This window comes from Pararge aegeria, chromosome 4 (genome assembly GCF_905163445.1).
Source record: "Pararge aegeria chromosome 4, ilParAegt1.1, whole genome shotgun sequence".
NCBI classification, from domain to species: Eukaryota; Metazoa; Arthropoda; class Insecta; order Lepidoptera; family Nymphalidae; genus Pararge; species Pararge aegeria.
In genome coordinates, this window is record NC_053183.1 from 17372949 (window position 1) to 17392599 (window position 19651).

Here is a 19651-nt window from a genome sequence, read left to right on the forward strand (position 1 = left end):
TAGGAAGGACCCATACAAATTCCATTTTAAACTCTAACTCCGTTGAATTAGATTATTAAACTGTATTTTAATTTGAGCTTCTTAGCCAAAATCAATAATACGCTTCAAAACCCGGAATTTAGTTTAAAAAATATTAATCCAAATTTTTATTTTTAGCCAGTCGGTAAATAAAGAGTTTTTTTTTAAATTATTTAAACAAGTATCAAAAATGAAAATAAAATTATTAAATTATCAAACCGTTAGCAGCGGGCCCGGTAAGGCACTTTGACGGGTCTCGTGACATTGTTAGTATATAGGTACTATCAATATATATAGCTACCTGTTCCTCAGGAACCGTGCAACTAGCGCCGTCTCCTGGGAGCCTCTCATCTTCAAGGTTTGGACTCTCCTGGTCTTCTATCTCTAGCACACTTTCGCAGCAGCGGCTCTAAAAAAAACAATAGCGATAGCATTTAGCGATTTTATCTAGTCTGATTAGTCGATTAACATGATCCCTCTGAAGGAGAAAAGGAGCGGAATTTGAAAAGAGTTCACTGTGGTGAAGGAAGGATATTTTTTTTAGTTTAGTGCAAAAAAGTGTTTGACTCAAAAGGTCTATTTGAGTAGAAATCATATATAGTGTTTTCTCTAATATTATGATAATAATATCTGCCTATTCTTAATGCAGAATATTCTTTATTACAAAATAAAGTCATAAATAAATTTTTGTCTGAAAATCCCGGATATACAAAATCGTATTCATGGTTTTAAATGAATAAATACACTGTGCGATTCGGGCCAATATTATATTTATTATACCAGAACTACATGTAATTTACAATAATTATTAAATTAACCTATATTTATTAAATAACTTTATTTCGATATATCCAGCAAAATATCGGTATATCGGCAATCAAATTATATATGTAAAATAATTCAAATTTTAACGACTCTAAGTTCGTAGTTTGAATCAGCGGCGACAACGGTGTTACTGTTTCGTATTTCATAATAGTTATTATTTATTTTTATAACGATGTATCGAAAATATAAGTAACTCCAAAAAATATTGATATACTGGACAACGAATATAGATTATTTTTGCTTCAAATGGCAAGGACTCAAGCATTCACAACCCCAAATTTAAGATAAAAAGAATGATAAGAAAGTGAGATCGTATTGGATGAATTTATTCCCAAATTGTCTGAGAGCAAAACGAAAGGGAAGAAATGTACATTTACGTATGTAAATTGATTTTCGTAGCAACCATCGTAGCGTAGGTAATGTAGGCGTGCTACGATATTACGTTAGTTTACATTTTATTGGCATTGCTTATTACAGTTTAGCAATAAATATATAAAATAAATAAATATACTACGACAACACTCAAATCGCCATCTAGCCCTAAAGTAAGTGTAGCTTCTGTTATGGGTACTAAGATGACTGATGAATATTTTTATGAATAGGATAAATAAATACTTGTTAACCACACAAACATTTTCCAGCTGTGGGAATCGAACCCACAGCCTTGAATTCAGAGAGCAGGGTCGCTGCGCACTGCGCCAATCGGCCTTTGAATTCTAGCAATAGTAGGTACTTTAAATAAGAAAAAAAAAGATTGATCGTTGGCTACAGAGAGAGAGAGACAGAGACTGTGGGGGGGTCTTTCTGATCTATATTAACATCCACGATTTTTCGTATAGCGCGGTGTTGCATGTCAAGGTTACCGGAGATTAAATAAGGCTACAATAAGGACTTTAAATATTGAATGACTTTACAATTAAACCAACGTACAAGGTGGACTAGTGCGAGCGGCAGGCGAAGGACAACTGACTGACGTCGTAAACTGACTGACGCCGTTAACTGACTGACGCTGGTAACAAGCATTCCTACAAGCCTTTCGGCGAAACCGCTGACGCCCGCTACAGAGGTCATAACTCACTGATTGAAGCATGAAATTTTATTAATACAGAGTTCGCTAACTTTACTCACGCGTCAATTATTTTCAAACAGATAATAACTTAACGATGAAAAACACAGGGCGCAGCGAGGCGCGCGTTTTTGTACTTTTTATCTGGAGGCTTTTATGGACGAAACGTAGGATTATACGGCGTTTTTATAGTCGAACATTAACATCATGATTTGTGGTTTTTACTTTCAATGCTTACATGTAAATAGGTTTTTAGGGCTCAGTAGATCATTTTTATTTTTTTTTATAATTTAATATGCTACGACAATACACACTATACAATACTATATCGCTATCTGGCCCCTAAGTATGCGTAGCTTGGGTTATGGGTACTAAGACTGCTGAATATTTTTATGAAATATACACATAGATACCTAAAATATACAAATAAACACCCAGGCACTCCAAAACATATATGTCTATCATCAAACATTTTCAGTTTTGTGAATCGAACTCACAGCCTTCGACTGCCTCACAGACTCAGATCGCTGCCCACTGCGCCAATCAGCCATCTCTACGACCATTTTACATCTGTACGATAGTAGGGATATGGATTTAACATAACTGTCAACATAATCATTTACTACCAGTTTATATTTCAGTCATTTAAGTTAAAGTGAAATAAGAAAGTGCAAAAGATATAAAAGATACTGAAGTACTCATAAAAATAAGGCGTAAAGATCTATGCAACTTCATTTCAATTTTCACTAAAGGATTACAGTTGTTTTGACTATCAATATTCCCATCTCATGATATCCGGAAGCGGACCGGGAGTTTATTGAATAGAGCACTAAATTTCAAAAGCTACAATACTCTATTACGAATATTATATATGCGAAATTGTGTCGTTTTATTCGTGTATTTATTGTGAGATGGTGATAACAAAAAAAAAACACCCGGCTAAGTTTGTTGTGGGCTTCTTCTTAGACCAGGACGCGTTTGGAACCCTCGTAGCTTTAGTTTTAAGTTTACGAATGGTTATCGCCATCATCTAACTACCGTGTGGTTCTTATGTACGCATCAAAAGTGCCACCTGTAGGCCTACTTGAATAAAGATATTTTTGACTTTGACTTTGACTTTATCACCTATGTTAAGCTCAACATAGTTATCGGTAGTTATCGCCATCACCTCAATACTACGAGTGTGAACATATATTTCATGTAGGTACGGTATTTGAATAAAGAAACATATGACTTTGACTTTGACAACTATTGCACTAATCTCGATGGAATTTAGTATAGTAGTAATATAACGTCATGGATATATATATACATATAGCTTGCATATTTTTTGGTCTTGTTAGTTTGCAAACAGACTTTTTATTCCGAAAATTTACACGGAAACAATTCCTGCAGGATTGGAATAAATTGCTTTTTAAATACAGCTGCTCGAAAAGTGACATACAGGCGGAAAACAAACGCACAAAGTCGTGAGCTACAGATTCTTCACAATTATAATACTAAAACGTAAACAATTCGATTGGTTATTTTAAATTTGTTTGTATGAAATTCCAAATCCTTGGGTCACTATGGTATTTATTAATTCATTATTTAATGATTCAATATGTCACTTTCATTTGTTTAATTATTGTCAAAAATCGCAATTACTGTATTTTATTTGTTCTGTAAATTTTGCTTTACTGAACAAATAAAATTACATTTTAAAATTTTAATTAAATAATAAACTAAGCTAAAGTTATATAAGTAACATAAAAACAAGCGATTATATAAACTTAAAAATACAAATGTACATACATCGATAACTAATTAAGATACACAGTGAAGAAGGTACATAATTTAAACGAACTACAGCGATATATAATATTAAAATTAAATAATAAATAAATAAATATGCTACGTCAATTCACACACCGCTACCTAGCCCCAAAGTAAGCGTAGCTTGTGTTATGGGTACTAAGATGACTGATAAATATTTTTATGAATAATATACATAAATACTTATAATATGCAGATAAACACCCAGACACTGAAAAACATTCATGTTCATCACATTAACATTTTCCAGTAGTGGGAATCGAACCCACGGCCTTGGACTTAGAAAGCACTGTCGCTACCGAATGCGCCAGTCGGCCGTCAAAATGTAAAAGACTATCACTTGATATCAAATCATCTATGCCATAAAAAATTGTAACTTGCCTTATTTACTTGCCAACTTAATATCATTATTATGTGTAAAATAAGATCCTATGTAACCTATTTTTCAATAAATGATTCGATTGATTGATTAACTTTTATTATGGTTGTATAGTGACGTATGTATTCATTCATGCGTATCAACAATTACCTCAGTGTTGCACGTCAGCGCACATGAAATAGGTGCTGTCCGCTATATCAGTCGCTCTCAAAGTCCCAGCCTCAGAGTAAGAGTCGTGGAAAACTAGAGAGAGGACCAGTACTAGGAGTACCGGTCTACGTTGTGGCTTTTTAAAAATATTTCACGATCAATGTTTTTAAATTATCCTAGCTATCACTCAGACGTTATAATGAGACTTAAAGTCAAAGTCAAACATATTTTTATTCAAGTAGGCCCATAGATGTCACTTATGGTGCCCATATTACGTCAGAAATATGTACAAGTTATTGAGATGAGGGCAATAAACATGTTCGTTAACTTAAAACTAAAGCTACGGTTTTAAACGCGCCCTAGTCTAAGAAGAAGCCCACAAAAAACTTAGCCGGGTGTTCTAAAACTTACGTACGGTGCTCGGTAGAAACTGATTGCTAATATGGATATGAGTTTTATATACTGCCATCAGTGGCGTGCATAGAGGGTATGCACAGGGTATGCAGATGATATAAAATCAAGAAAATCTCCAGTCCGAGTTATAAAAAACATAAGGATAGGCACTGTAAGAGTTATTAAAAGCATACCCTTAAGAATTTATAACTCTTACTAGAAATTTTCTAGCATCATTATTAAACATCACCTTGACTCGTAATCGTATAGTAAAAAAAGTCACCGACTGCTGTATGCCCAGCGGGCATACCGACCCAATGCGTGATATATAAACAAAAAGGTAATTTTTATTAGAATTTTTACGTTCGTACCGGCGACATGGATTCTCATCTCAAAAGAACAACGGATGATCGTACTAATTGGCCCACAAAGCAACAAAATTGCAAATGAAGATTTAGTCCATTACCATGATTTTAAGAGTAGTTCAGAGCGATAAAAAAGAAGTATTTATCAGAAGACAAAGATAAAAAATACATAGATAATGAACCAGTGGTCCTTTATTTCGGTAGTTTTATATAACGTGTTAACTATCGCCTCTCTATTTTGTTCTGTTTTCTGTTTTCAGCGGTTTATCCGTAGTTACACCGTATCGTTGTGTAAACGCATTAAAGCCTCTCCTATCTATAAGCTCTCCCGATAACGATACTTTCGTTTCATTATTTTAACACCAAAATCATGCTACGTTATTATTTCCCATTGAAACTCTTCTATACATTCAACACAGCACTGCGAGTGACTATGACCGACTGAATGGCTTAAACCTCTATGTCTAGAGGAGCATGAAGAAAGAATTAAAATTGATATTAAATCGGATATACATTTAATTTTTTTTTTTGCCTACTGGAAATACCACCATAATCAACATCAACATTTTAACCGTCTCCTATCAGAAGCTCGAAACCACCATGTTGACCAATTGTGAATTGGTACAAGAACATTTCACAAACCTTTAAGAAAAATATGAAATTTAAATTCAAGAAATAATAGTTTAAAATATATTTTTTTATTATTTTTATTAATTAATAAAAAATATATTTTTTATTCACACTATTATTAATTTATATTTATTGAAATTTTTAACACTATTCTTAATTTAAATTTATTAAAATTTATTTTCTATTTTTTAGTTCGGTTTTCTATAAAAAGCGTGTTTTTTAGTTTTTTTTAAACTATTATTTATTTTCTATTTTAAAGTTTGGTTTATTTTAAACTGTTATTTGATCTAATCTACTATCAATTCCGTGATAACTTATTTAAAACAGCCCATTAAAAAGTAACAGCTAACGTCCTCTACCATCTAGTAGCTTAATGTTTTCTGTGGTATTTGTTAGGTACGCGAACGCCATCTGTTGGAAACGTCATAGGTTTTTTACATTTGGGTCTAGGGTTTTTTTACATTTGGGTCTAGATGGCGCTGTAGTAATTGTAATTAATAGTTCGAAAAAACTAAAAAATCTTATTTTTTATATTGAAAATTGGAATAATCTTCTCAGATTAGTGTATTGTCATCGATCCTCGATATGTCTACAAAGTTTGAATCAAATCTGATTGTTTAAAGTGGGTCAAAATCGCGCCCAAAGAAGTCGGTTACAAACATACAAACATACAGTTGAAGCTAATAAAAAGATTTTATTCATGAAAACCTATCACAGACACTTATGAAGCGTTCATACCTATAGGATTATCATAATTGGGAGGTGATGGTGATAACTAAATTCGTTATCTTAAAACTGAATCTAGGAGGGTTCCAAACGCGGCCTGGTCTAAGAAGAACCCACAAAAAACGTAGCCTGGGTTGTTTTTTGTTATCACTATCTCATAGGAGGGTCACACTCGAGGAGTTAAAGGAAGTGAAATTTAACTGCTTGGAGAAGTGCTTGCCGGAGAACGATATCAACACGGTTCAATCGACAGGGAGGGAGAAATCCTAGGCCTCCCTGGTGCAGTGGAGTGCGCTGTTTTTTGAGTTGGAAGCCCGAGGTTCGATTCCTGCTAGGAGTGATTTGGGTATTTATCATTTCTGTATTTATCTAGTCTGGTCGTGAGAGAGGCTCCTCTAAATGTACTTCGGTACGATGTCGCATGGAAACCGATTAGGAGGCATGGGTTAAATACAGCTGCCATACTCCTTAACAGGTTAGCCCGCTACCATCTTAGACTGCATAATAACTCACTACCAGGTGAGATTGCAGTCAAAGGCTAACGTGGAGTGGACAAAAAACACATAAAACGTGATATCATGAAGCATATTAAAAAATTGTTGAGCGAACACCGAATAAATACTTTGGAGCGACCGTAGTTCCACATGAACGCATTCCCTTAATTAAATCACGAACGCTTCCAAGCTATTTTCAATAACTAACTATATTCGTAGTACACTTACGTAAACTGGTTATTGTGGGTCTATATCGATTTGATAATTATAATGTCACACTCGCGTTATATCATGTAATCTACAAAATGGATATATATATACATATATATAAATATATATGTTTTACTATATATATGTAGTATTAGTATGTAATGTTTATAATTAGCACACGTCTTATAAATTGGTTTGCCGGGTAACACTTCAAGAAACTGCGTTACGCTCCGCTCACGTTATGCGCTCACAATGAGAGCGAGTGAGAGGCACGCGCCCGCCTAAGAGCGAGAGAGACAGACATAAAAAGTGAAAGGCACGCGTCCCTTTGTAGTAAACGCTGTTTCATTGTACGCAAATGTATTGCAAGTTATTGTATGTATATTTGTATATAAATACGTATGTATGTGTAAAGGTAAAAATAAAATTTTGTTAATATGAAATTCAGTGCGAGATTCTTTGTATAAATTAATGTTTTAAATATAATTCTTTGTATAAATAAATGTTTTAAATTGTTACTATTATTTCATCCTTCTTCCTACTATACGAATGAATATTCACATTAAAATTATTTTACCACTCAAAGTCGTTGTCACGTAAAACTTTCGCCCGTATACCGACTTTACAGGCAACCAATTTTTTTATTTTATTTTTTGTTAACCTGGTTTTATATTTGTATGTGCAATAAAGACTTTTTCTTCTTCTTCTTCTTAATTAATGATTGGTTTTGATTCTGTTTACACCAATCTCTAAAATAAATTGACATGTCTTACAACTAAGAATAATCCTACTATCCTACTATCCTACTATCCTACTATCTTATTATAATTAATATTATAAATGTGAAAGTGTGGATGTTTGTTACTCAACCACGCAAAAACGTCTGAACGGATTTTGGTGAAATTTTTCATGGCTACATGCCTTTGACGTGGTAAAGAACGTAGGCTATCCTTTTATCCCGATTCCTCAAGTAGTTCCCGAAGGGAAATTGGTAATTCCTTACGAGCTAAACCACGCAGACATCTTTGAAATTTGGTATGCATGTTACCTTTGCTATAGAAAAGGACATGTACTTCCTATACCGATCTCTCTAATAGTTCCCATGGTAGGATTAAAAATTGTTAGCGAACGAAGCTTTAGATCCAATTCTTAAATAACGCAGGCGAAGTTGCGTGCAGAAGCTAGTGAATAATAATCTTAAAATAATGCTGTCCTTTTCACGAAGAACAAACCGAAAAGGATTTTTAATAAACTGAAACAAATTCAGAAGAAGTCGCGGGCATAGCAAGTAATATAATAAGATCATCGTCAATTAATAATCTTTAACGAAGCTTAAAAATTTGGCACTACATCCGTTCACAGTTACACCTTGGGAACTAAAAAACAACAATAAACTGTTGAGTCGCATGTTCGCAGGAAACACTTATTCAGCGCGACTTTCCACGCTCCATTTATTTACATTTTATGTTCTTTCCGAAATAAATCTTATATACTGTTATGTTATCTTAGTACCTATTCCATACAGCCAACTGGGAGTGGGACTCGCATACCAAGGGTTCCGTACAAACTTGTAGGTTTACAAATAGGTAGGTAAATCGTTTTTCGAGATTCAAAAAAAAAACTGTCATCCTTACTTAACTTGCCGAATTTCATGATTCATAGCGACGAGGGGTATACCTATATAGTTAAACTTCATTGCGATTGTTAAAATTTAATTATTTTAAACAGCTCCAGCTTTTAATTAAAGAAATTAAATATCACACGCTTAAACGGTGAAGGAAAACATAATAATAAAAGAGTTGTTAAAAATTTCTGAGGTGTACAGTCATGGGCTAATATATAATGAGAAACAGAGTAAATACATGATCTTTAGGGCCAAAGGTATACCGACGAAAGAGTGTGAAGTGAACTACAGTATCATACTGAATGGTCGCCCGCTTAAATATGTTAAGCATTTTAAATATCTAGGACATGTTGTTACCGATGACCTTAAGGATGATGCAGACGTAGAACGAGGGCGTAGGGCTTTGGCGGTGCTCTGTAATGTGTTGATCCACAGGTTTGCCTGTTGTAGCCATGACGCAAAAGTTAGTTTGTTCAAAGCCTTTTGTCAAAACTTTTACACAGGCATCGCTATACGCAGTATAATGATGGTTTCAGAATGCTGTTGGGCTTACCCCGTTCTTGTAGTGCATCTGAAATGTTTGCGATGGCTCATACTGATGACTTTTTTGCCATCAGAAGAAAACGAATAGCATCCTTGGTGAAAAGAACGTGGGTAAGCAATAAAGGCATTCTGAAAACACTAATAAATCGATACGACTCTCCAATTTACAAGTTGTATATTAAACTCCAGGTAGGGCTGCCTGGACGCAGAATTTTTTTTATATTGCATTAATCAAAACAAATCCTTTTATTTACATAAAACATTGTAGGTATACATGTTTAGTCATAATATATGACATGCAAATCTTAATTTAAACAAATTCATTTATTTAATAATTAAAAAAACATCAAAATAAACAAAATCAAAATAATCAGCTGAATATAATAAAATTTCATAAATTTTACTGTATGGAATAATAAACATGGAATGTCAATTAAAAAATAACTAAACTAATAATTATATTTTATTATCCAAGAACTCCCTTACCATATTAATTTTTAATGTAAGTTTTTTTTGATTTAGTTTAATTTTTAAATATTCTATTTATGTTATAATGTAGTGTGTAGTGATGGGTCATAGATGCCAAATAAATAAATAAATAAAATAATAAGGAAACCTGCATGCCTGAGAGTTCTCTATAATGTTTTCAATGGCGTGTGAAATCTATCAATCCGTATTGGGCCAATGTGCTGGACTACGGCCTAAACCCTTCTGAGAGGAGCGCCTACCGTGCCCTGTAGTGGGCCGGTAATAGGTAGGTGGGTAGGTAAGATGATGATACTGATGATTTCAACACAGCTCCAAGGGATTGCAATTTATCTATCTATATATATAAAAGAGAAAGTGTGTGGGTTTGTTCCGTATAGGCTCCGAAACGACTGCACCGATTTCAATGAAACTTTCCGGGAATCTCCGGATTGACCTGGCGAGTTATCCTGTAAAGTTTGGTGACGATCAGAGCACTCCTATTTTTGAACTGTCAAATACAGCTTTTATTTACTATGATGATATTCTATTGTTGGGAGTACATGGGTGTAGATAATGATCTTCACCCGCTGGAGAAGAGAATGAATACGGAGAGAAATAAATTATTTAATATATTATGAGACTTAATTTAAAAATTTAATGATGTAAGTTTATTGTTTAAATAAAATAAAGCAAAATCTAGCCCGGCGAAGCGGGCTGGGTACGCTAGTTTTGTATAAATTGAAACTTGATAATTCTCACGTTCTCAAAAAGGAACCCTCACGTTCCTTTTTTTTAACCTTTTCAGTTACGGAACCCTAAAAACAATAATAAACTGTGGACTCAAGTCGAAACGCTCACAGGAAATGCGCATTCAGCGATTCCAGTTACTTTGTTTATATATTCTTACCTAAATATATCTTATGTAATGTTTCGTATGGCTTTGTATTTCTTTCGCATGAACAGAGAGGGACGAGGAGATGAATCAGAGAGGATGCAGGAAAGCATCGTCTATAAACAGAACAACACTTCGAAGGCATGTAAGTAAAACGACCTGCGAAGTGACGCCCTGTGTCCATCAATTTGAGGCGTAGATGTCAAGCCTTACTGTAATTACATCGGCAACCACGCCTTTCAGATCGGAAAACAGCATTGCAACATGCAAATATAAATTTACACACAAGCTTTTTTATCGCTAAAGGACTCTTAATCTATATATATAAATGGTAATAATTGAGAGATACAGCATATGGGCCCACCTAACGGTAAGCGGAAAACCATCTATATATATAAAAGAGAAAGTGTTTGGGTATGTTCCGTATAGGCTACGAAACGGCTGGACCAATTTCAATGAAACTTTCAGGGAATCTCCGGATTGACCTGGCGAGTAATCCTGTAAAGTTTGGTGACTCACTACAACAATATCAGTCTTACCTGTTAACAAAATAACAGGTAACCTATCGATACCTTTATATACGGTTAAAATAAAATAAATATACTACGACAATACACACATCGCCATGTAGCCCCAAAGTAAGCGTAGCTTGTGTTATGGGTACTAAGATGACTGATGAATATCTTTATGAATTCATATACACTTGTTTCCTAAACATCAACATTTTATCAATGTGTATAAACCTGTGCCTGACACAGGTTTCCTAACTCATAGCCTAGAGGATTATACAGCTTCTATTCCGATACAGCCCCAATGATGATGACCTGGTTTAGGTAACATACTATAAATCTAACAACGATTATTATCAGATGTGTGCTCCGATGAGCACTCCTATTTTAGAATTGTCAAACTGTCAGATACAGCTTTTATTTACTATGATGATATTCTATTGTTGGGTGTACATGGGGTGTAGATAATGATCTTCATCCGCTCGAGAAGAGAAAGCATACGGAGAGAAATAAATGATTTAATATATTATGAGATTTAAATTAAAAATTTAATGATGTAAGTTTATTGTTTAAATAAAATAAAGCAAAATCTAGCCCGGCGAAGCGGGCTGGGTACGCTAGTACTAAATAAGTCGGTGTTCGAACTCGGCCGCCCCGAAAGTGAAGCCGAAGTACTACCCAGCCACTAGGTTATCACGGCTTCAACCAAATTATAGATACATCGAAATAAGCGTTTATTTCGATATATCTATAATTTTCAAAAAAACGCGGACGAAATCGCGGGTAACAGAGAGTTAGAAAATCATTATTTAACACTTTTGTTATTCCTAGAACCGATTTATACATGTGCAACGAATCGAGACGATTTAGATTTATGAGCAATGTGTTTGTTGTGTTAACCGATTTATTGTTTTGTTACGACTAGGCTGCACGGACCGTTCCCGCACTATAAATTACCGAATAGACTTTATGAAGACAGGCATGTTGTAACAACAAATATTACAATATTCTTGTCTTAATAAAAATATCTGCTGGAACGTTTGTTGTATCAAGGAATGTTGGTCTACTAGATATTTTTGTCGTTTTGTACTTAATGGTTCGATTTGATATAGAAAGATCTGGGTTATTCCTATCGTTCTGTAGACTAAATTCTTTCTCCAATGGTATGTAAGATAACTTTAGCAATAAGACCGCCTTTGTACAGGTTCGTCATACGTAGTTTTTTTTCGTGTTCATCATCATATCGACCAATTACAGGCCCACTACAGGGCACGGGTCTCCTACCACAATGAGAAGGGGCTAAGGCCGTAGTCCACCACGCTTGCCCAGTGCAGATTGGTGGACTCCACATACCTTTGAGAACATTATGTAGAAATCTCAGGTATGCAGGTTTCCTCACGATGTTTTCCTTAACTGTCGGCAAATGATATTTTTAATTACTTAAAACGCAAATAACTTAGAAGAGTTAGAGTTGCGTGCCGGGATTCGAACTTGGCCCCCCGAAAGTGAAGTCGAGCTCCTACCCACTGCGCTATCACCGCTACTGTTTTGTATTGGTGAGGCTTTATTATACTGTGGGTACAACTACAACCAAACTTTTTAAAACTAGACCACACAAACGGCATTTCTTAAATGACATGACTTCACTTGTTTTCAAAATTAAAGCAAGCGAAATTTAATTGCTTGAAGGCACATAACTCGAACTCGGTTCAAACTCTGCGCCCCAGAAACTAAAGCCGAAGTCCTAACCAATAGGCTATCGCTTTTCAAGTTTAGTTTATCGTGACTTAGTTTCCCAATAATAATTATTTAGAGTACGCCCAGAGTACTCGGAATGCAATAAAAAAGTAAACAAAGCAGAGCTTTTTTCCGGTCAGTTAGCGATGTCTACATGTTAAACTGTTCATGAAAATTAACTTGCTAACATTTCAAATAACAAACAATCCATTTTGACTCTTAGGTGGAAAGGGCAGGGTTTATTTTAGCGTGCTTGTAGGTAAAAGGTAAGTGAAAGCTGTCTGCCCATAGTTAGACTTAGGGATGCTAGGGTAGCTGAATATATAAACTAAACAAGGATATTATCAATGTTTGAGAAAATGTAGACATCTGTTTAAACTTATTGGAGTAAACCGACGTTTTCTTTGCTGTTTGTGTGCAAATTTTATTGCACACACAAATATTAACAGAAAAAGAAAAAAAAGAAGCGTTCCCTAAACATTTTACCGAAGCCGGTTTTATCAGTACGAGTTAGTTTGGCAATTGTATAAGAACTTTTTTATTATTTAATACTAAAGTAAATTAATACATAAAATAAATTGTAATACTACATCATACATAAGTATTTACATAATTAGATAATATTAAATACTAAAATGTTAAGTGTTTGTTGATTATAATTTACTCTTAAAGTTAGCCTTTGGGAGAGAAAAGAAAGAAAGAGAGCTTATTTCTGTTTAATAATATTATACGAGAGGAGAGATTTCTTTAGTTATTTAATTTTGTTTTTGCGATAAATTTAATTTCGTCAAACTGCTGAACAGATTTTAATAATTATTTCACCGAAAGCTATTTTATCCGGGCTTTATATAATTTCAATATAATAAGATTTGAGTCTGATATAATGTTGTTTATATTGTGATTCGTCCGGTCTGTAAAACATTAATACTATGTACTACAAAAATAGCTACCTACTGGTTCTAGTCAACGAAATAAAATGCCCCTGAAACTATTTAAGAATTCAACTTTAGACGGCCGATTGGCACAGTGGGCAGTGACCCTGCTTTCTGAATCCAAGGCCCCAACGTCCTTCGATTCCCACAACTGGAAAATGTTTGAACATGAATGTCTTACAGTGTCTGAGTGTTTCAATTAGTAATAATAAATTATTCATCAGTTTTCTTAGTGCTCATACACAAGCTACGCTTACTTTGGGGCTAGATGGCGATATGTGTATCGTTGTAATATATTAATGAATTTACTTAACTATTATAAGCCACGGAAAATTAAACGGTGATTTTTCTATCATCATTCATCATCATCATCACCAATCCATTGCCGGCCAATTACAGGTCACGGGTCTCCTCGCAGGTTGAGGCTTAAGGCCGTAGTCTACCACGCTGGCCAAGTGCGAATTGGTAGACTTCACACGCCGTTGAGAACATTATGGAGAACTCTCAGGCATGCATTTTTGCTCACGATGTTTTCCTCCGCCGTTTGAACCAAGTGATATTTAAATTGCTCAAATAAACGCACATAACTCCGACAAGTTAGTGTTGCGTTGAATGTCTATCATCATTATAATTAAAAAAAATAAAAATTCATTTATTTCAAGTAGGCCCACATTATAAACACTTTTGTAACGGCAAGTATGTATGTTTGTAGTGACTCTACCACCGGTTCGGAAAGCAGATTCTACCGAGAAGAGCCGGCAAGAAACTCAGTTTGGCAAAGAACATTAAACCTCTGGAAATGGAATGAAAATGGATCATTTTATTAAAGAAAGAAAGAGAATATGTTTATTACTATGCCACATATTACAATATTATCAACGCTATGCATCTAAGTACTAGATGCCACCCGGTGCCTCTGTTATTTGAACACATAACTCAATGCCCAAATAACAGAAACGCCAGGATTACGCTTGTGTTTGTGGCACAACCTGCTCGTAGTTAAAGGTTCCAGCTCAACATTGTGCTCCCAATCGACATACGACTTGATATATTAAAAAAGCTGTCTAAAATCACTATAATTTACAATGAAGACTAGACTAGAAGACTTGAAATAGTATTTACTGTTATTAATGTATTTATTTATTTTATTTTATTTATTTATACTCTTTATTTGTACACCACTCAAGCAAAGAAACAAGACAAAAAAAGAACAAACACATGAAGAATGAAGCAGGATACAAAAGGCGGCCTTATCGCTAAGTAGCGATCTCTGCCAGGCAACCTTAGGATTAGGAAAACTAAAAAGAAAACAAATAGGTGGGGTACACTATTTAGTACATACATACAAATATCTACATACTAATACATAAACCAGACTACACAAATAAAAAAAAATTAAAAATACTATTGATAAATATAAAAAAATAAATATACTAATACATATCCTAATATACCATAAATACTTCAATACGAGTTTGAGTAGATAAATAAATAATAATAAATAATAATAGTCGTCTTTACTGAGCGAGATAATGAGCCTTAACAGCATTTTTAAATATGCCCAATGACTTCGACTGTCTTATGATCAATGGGAGTGCATTCCACAATTCAGTAGCTTTGACAGTGAACGAATGCTTATAAAACTTCGTTTTGTGGAACGGCATGCTCAAAGTCAGCGCACGACTCGATCTAAGTTCCGACTGCACTCCAAGAAATTTAAACTTCTCCTTAAGATAAGAAGGAGTCTTAGGATTAAATAACACACAGTACAGAAGTGAAAGTACATGAAGATCCCGGCGACGGCGGATAGGGAGCCACTTAAGCTTCTGACGAAATTCAGATACATGGTCATATTTGCGTAATCCAAATATGAACCGAATAGCTAGATTTTGAAGACGCTCAAGTTTGTTAAGATAGTCCTCGGTCAAATTAAGATAGCTTGCGTCCGCATAGTCGAGAATAGAGAGAAAAAGAGAATGTGCTAACATAACTTTAGTCGGGATTGGAAGAATGGATCGCAGACGGCACAGCGACCTAAAAGTGCCAAAAGTCCTTCTACTCAAATCCCTGACTTGCACAGACCACGATAACTCTTTATCAAGATGCAAGCCAAGGTCCTTTACAGAGGCACAAAACGGAATTGTGACACCATTAAAATCAACACTAGGTAGATTTCCCCAATCAACCCTTGACCGCATACCAGGGCTTCCAATAATAATAGCCTGAGATTTTGCTGGATTAACCTTAAGTCCATACTGCCTGCTCCACTCAAAAATTTCATTAAGATCGGTGTTAATAGCAGCAACAGTAGAACCAAGGTTATCAAGGGTTGAATGGCGATAGATTTGGATATCATCTGCATACATGTGATAGAGAGAAGAGATACGTTTGGAAATTGAATTAATAAAAATAGCAAAGAGTAAGGGAGATAACACGCCGCCCTGAGGTACCCCGGCCGCAACATCACACCAGGATGAAGAGGTCTCCTCAATCCGAATGCGTTGCCGACGACCAAACAGGTAACTCCGAAACCAATCTATCACCGATGGAGATATGTTAATGGAGCGCAGGATACTCAACAAGATATCATAATCAACTGAGTTAAAGGCATTACTGAAGTCTAGCAGTATCAGTACTGTGAGTTCCTTATTATCCATCGCCCACCGAATATCATCAGTTACTTTTACTAGCGCTGTGACTGTACTATGACCAGCACGAAAGCCGGATTGCAAGGGACTGAGAAGTAAGTTTTTATTAAGGAAAAGATGGAATTGTTCGTAAACTAGCTTCTCAAGAACTTTAGAAAGGAACGGTAAAATAGAAATGGGACGGAAATCAGAGAAAGAAACAGGATTGGCCTTTTTAGGCAGAGGGGTGACTTGTGCATTCTTCCAAGCTTCAGGAAATTTGCTAGTCAAGATGGAATAGTTGAGAATATGGGTAAGAAAAGGGGAAACAACATCAAGAATGGGAACGATCATATTACGGCTGACGCTATCAGTACCGACTGCATTCGAGGCGATGGACAATATGCTCTTCTTAACATCACATTCAGTGAAAGTCTTGAAGGTAAAAGATAAAAAGTCTGGAGTTGATGGCGAAGAAAGAATACTAAGAGTACGCTCCTTATTGACACTGTCAATTGTATCAGAAGTAGAGAAATGTTTATTAAGGAGTTCAATATCAATGTTGATAGAAGTCTTAGGGGATGATTTACCAACTCCAAGTGACTCAAGAAATTTCCAAGTCTTAGCGGTATCACCGTTCTCGACTGACTTATGGATGTGGCGACGTTGGGCATCTCTACACAATGTATTACAGCGATTTCGTGCTTTATGATACTTTATACGGTTAGCATCGGAATCATTAATTTTATAATTAAATTTTGCCGTGTTCTTCTTATGCATTAGAATTTTAATCTCCTCTGATAACCACGGAGCTGGCAAGTGCTTAAATTTAATTGGTCTTACCGGAGCATGCTTATCATAGAGCTGTGTAATCAGCGTGTTGAATATTTCGACCTTGCGATCAACGGAATCCACATCCATGATAGCCGCCCAATCTAAATGTCTGGCATCATCACATAGAAGACTCTTATCAATCCCTCCAAAGTTACGCCGCAGAAGAATTCTCGCTTTCGATTTAGGAGGACGTATATTATAGGAGAGATAAATCAAATCGTGATAGGAAAATGCATCAGCAGGACATTGACCATGCTTATTGACGAAATCTGGAGAAGAAACTATAATTAAGTCAAGAAGAGAGGGAGTACAGCCGGGAGAATAATGTGTAGCAGCAAGGGGGAGTAGCGAAAGACTACAGGATTCTATCGTAGCCAGAAGATTTCTGGAACGATAATCATCTTTAAGTAAGCATGTATTAAAGTCTCCCATAATAATTGAATGGCTGTACGAGGGGATTACTTTTATTATGATATGTTGAAGTTTATATTAGTTTTTTTTTTAAATATTTATTATTTTATGTTTTATATTATTTGTCTAATCTGGTTCAAGTATATAGTTATTCGTATGTATTTTTTTTTATTATGCTCGACCTGCAGTCTGTTATTCTCATGTTACCCTTATCCCAAGGTTGTCTGGCAGAGATCGCTACTAAGCGATAAGGCCGCCTTGTGTTTACTGCTTCCATCTGTGTTTTTTTAAAGTTGTGTGTGTGTTACATACCTTGGTAAAAATGCAGCGCTTAAATTTTTTTTTTTTTTGGTTTTTATAGTAATACGGACGGACCCACCCGAAGTTAAGCGAAAAACCATCGCCTATTAACAAAGCAAAACTTCACAGGGCATGCAAGGAGCACGTCCTGCAACATGCCGGCATGTGTTAATCAATTTGAGGAGTAGGTGTTAAGCCTCATGCGCCCGCAATTACACCGGCAGCCAAGCCCTTCGGACTGGAACACAGCATTGCAAGAATTCTGGTTAGCGGCGGAAATAAGCATGGCGATAGTACTTCCCCGGAAGAGCCTTATCACAATAAACTTTACTACTAAAATTTTCAGCTGCAACCCTAAACTTTTTTTATTTGCCCTTTACAGCATGTGACTATATAAGGTACCCTCGCTTGAATATCGTTGTTAAAATCCTGTGTTTTAAGTGTGTTAAAAGAACAATTATAACATAACAATACAAACAAATTAATATATAAGAAAAGTGAAATAAAAATAACAAATTATCCCTCGCTGCGGTGGTTTCGAAGATGTTTTAGATTTTATTTACTTTTATTTTGGTACATAGGTTATTTTTGTTAATGATTTCTTTATTTTCCTCCACAAATTTCCAAAATTACCATCTAGCCGTAATTTTTTTTAAACTAAACTTATACATTAGTTTATACATAAGAACTAAGTCCAACTTAAGAGTTCTTAATGTGGGAGACACTTTGTTCTTGTAATATTACAAATTATAATATAAAAAAAAACATGAACGATACCATTTAACTTTCATTCCGTTTTATTTTACCTTTAGTATTTGCGGGACATTTCCCGGACGCACCAAACGTTTGGCAACTGTTCCTGTGTCTATTGGAAATATTATTGACAGTCCATTAACCCAGACTGTATGGACGTGTGAGCCGATTAGTGTGACATGCCGCTCCGTCCGTTCGTCCGTCCAGTTAAATACAAATGTTTGTAAATCGAACGGACTTTGTAAATGTTGTGTTTTATTTATTCGAAGGCTACGAAAAATCTCCATAGCATTTAAATGAAACGCTGTGGATTTTTTATAAAATTCAAAATTCAAAATTCATTTATTTCACGTAGGCCTAATATAAGCACTTTTGAAACGACAAATCTGTCTGTGTGTAGTGACTCTACCACCGGTTCGGAAGGCAGATTCTACCGAGAAGAAGCCGGCAAGAAACTCAGCAGTTTTCCAACATTAACAATTTACATATTACATTTCAAAATTCATTTTTCTATCTTGTGCGAGATGAAAGCGGAGCCGGATGCTTCAAAGCAACCTTGTCATTATACATACTGCCAGTGCCTGATTAAGCAACCGCGGGGCCCGAGGCAGATTCTTTAAAATAGCCCTTGATCTGCTGTGGGTTCTTAAGTATAAAACAGTAAAGTAAAATTCAATACGTATCTTAAATACAATACGTACTTGCTATCTAAAGGTTACAATTTTGTGGGTAATTAATAGTGTAGTAAATACTATAGGCGTTGTCTGTGTGCGTGGGCGTGTACGTGTGGGTGTCTGTCAGTCAGTCAGGCAGAGATGAGTGGTATTATATATGCGGAGACCCATTCTGTGCGGGGCCCGTAGCAATCGCTACTTTTGCTATGTGGTTAATCCGGCACTGCATACTGCTGTTTCCGCGTTTTTATATGGTTTATACCAAATCCAGTAACG

At 35.4% G+C, this 19651-nt stretch overlaps 1 protein-coding gene across 1 annotated transcript in view; it reads right to left on the reverse strand.

The window, feature by feature from the left end:
- LOC120637675 (adenylyl cyclase 78C-like) overlaps nucleotides 1-19651 on the reverse strand; it is a 137553-nt gene that overhangs the window by 31492 nt on the left and 86410 nt on the right. The window contains exon 4 of the mRNA XM_039909618.1: nucleotides 320-427. Within this exon, the coding sequence (XP_039765552.1) occupies nucleotides 320-427 (108 nt within the window). The remainder of the gene's footprint in view (nucleotides 1-319; nucleotides 428-19651) is intronic.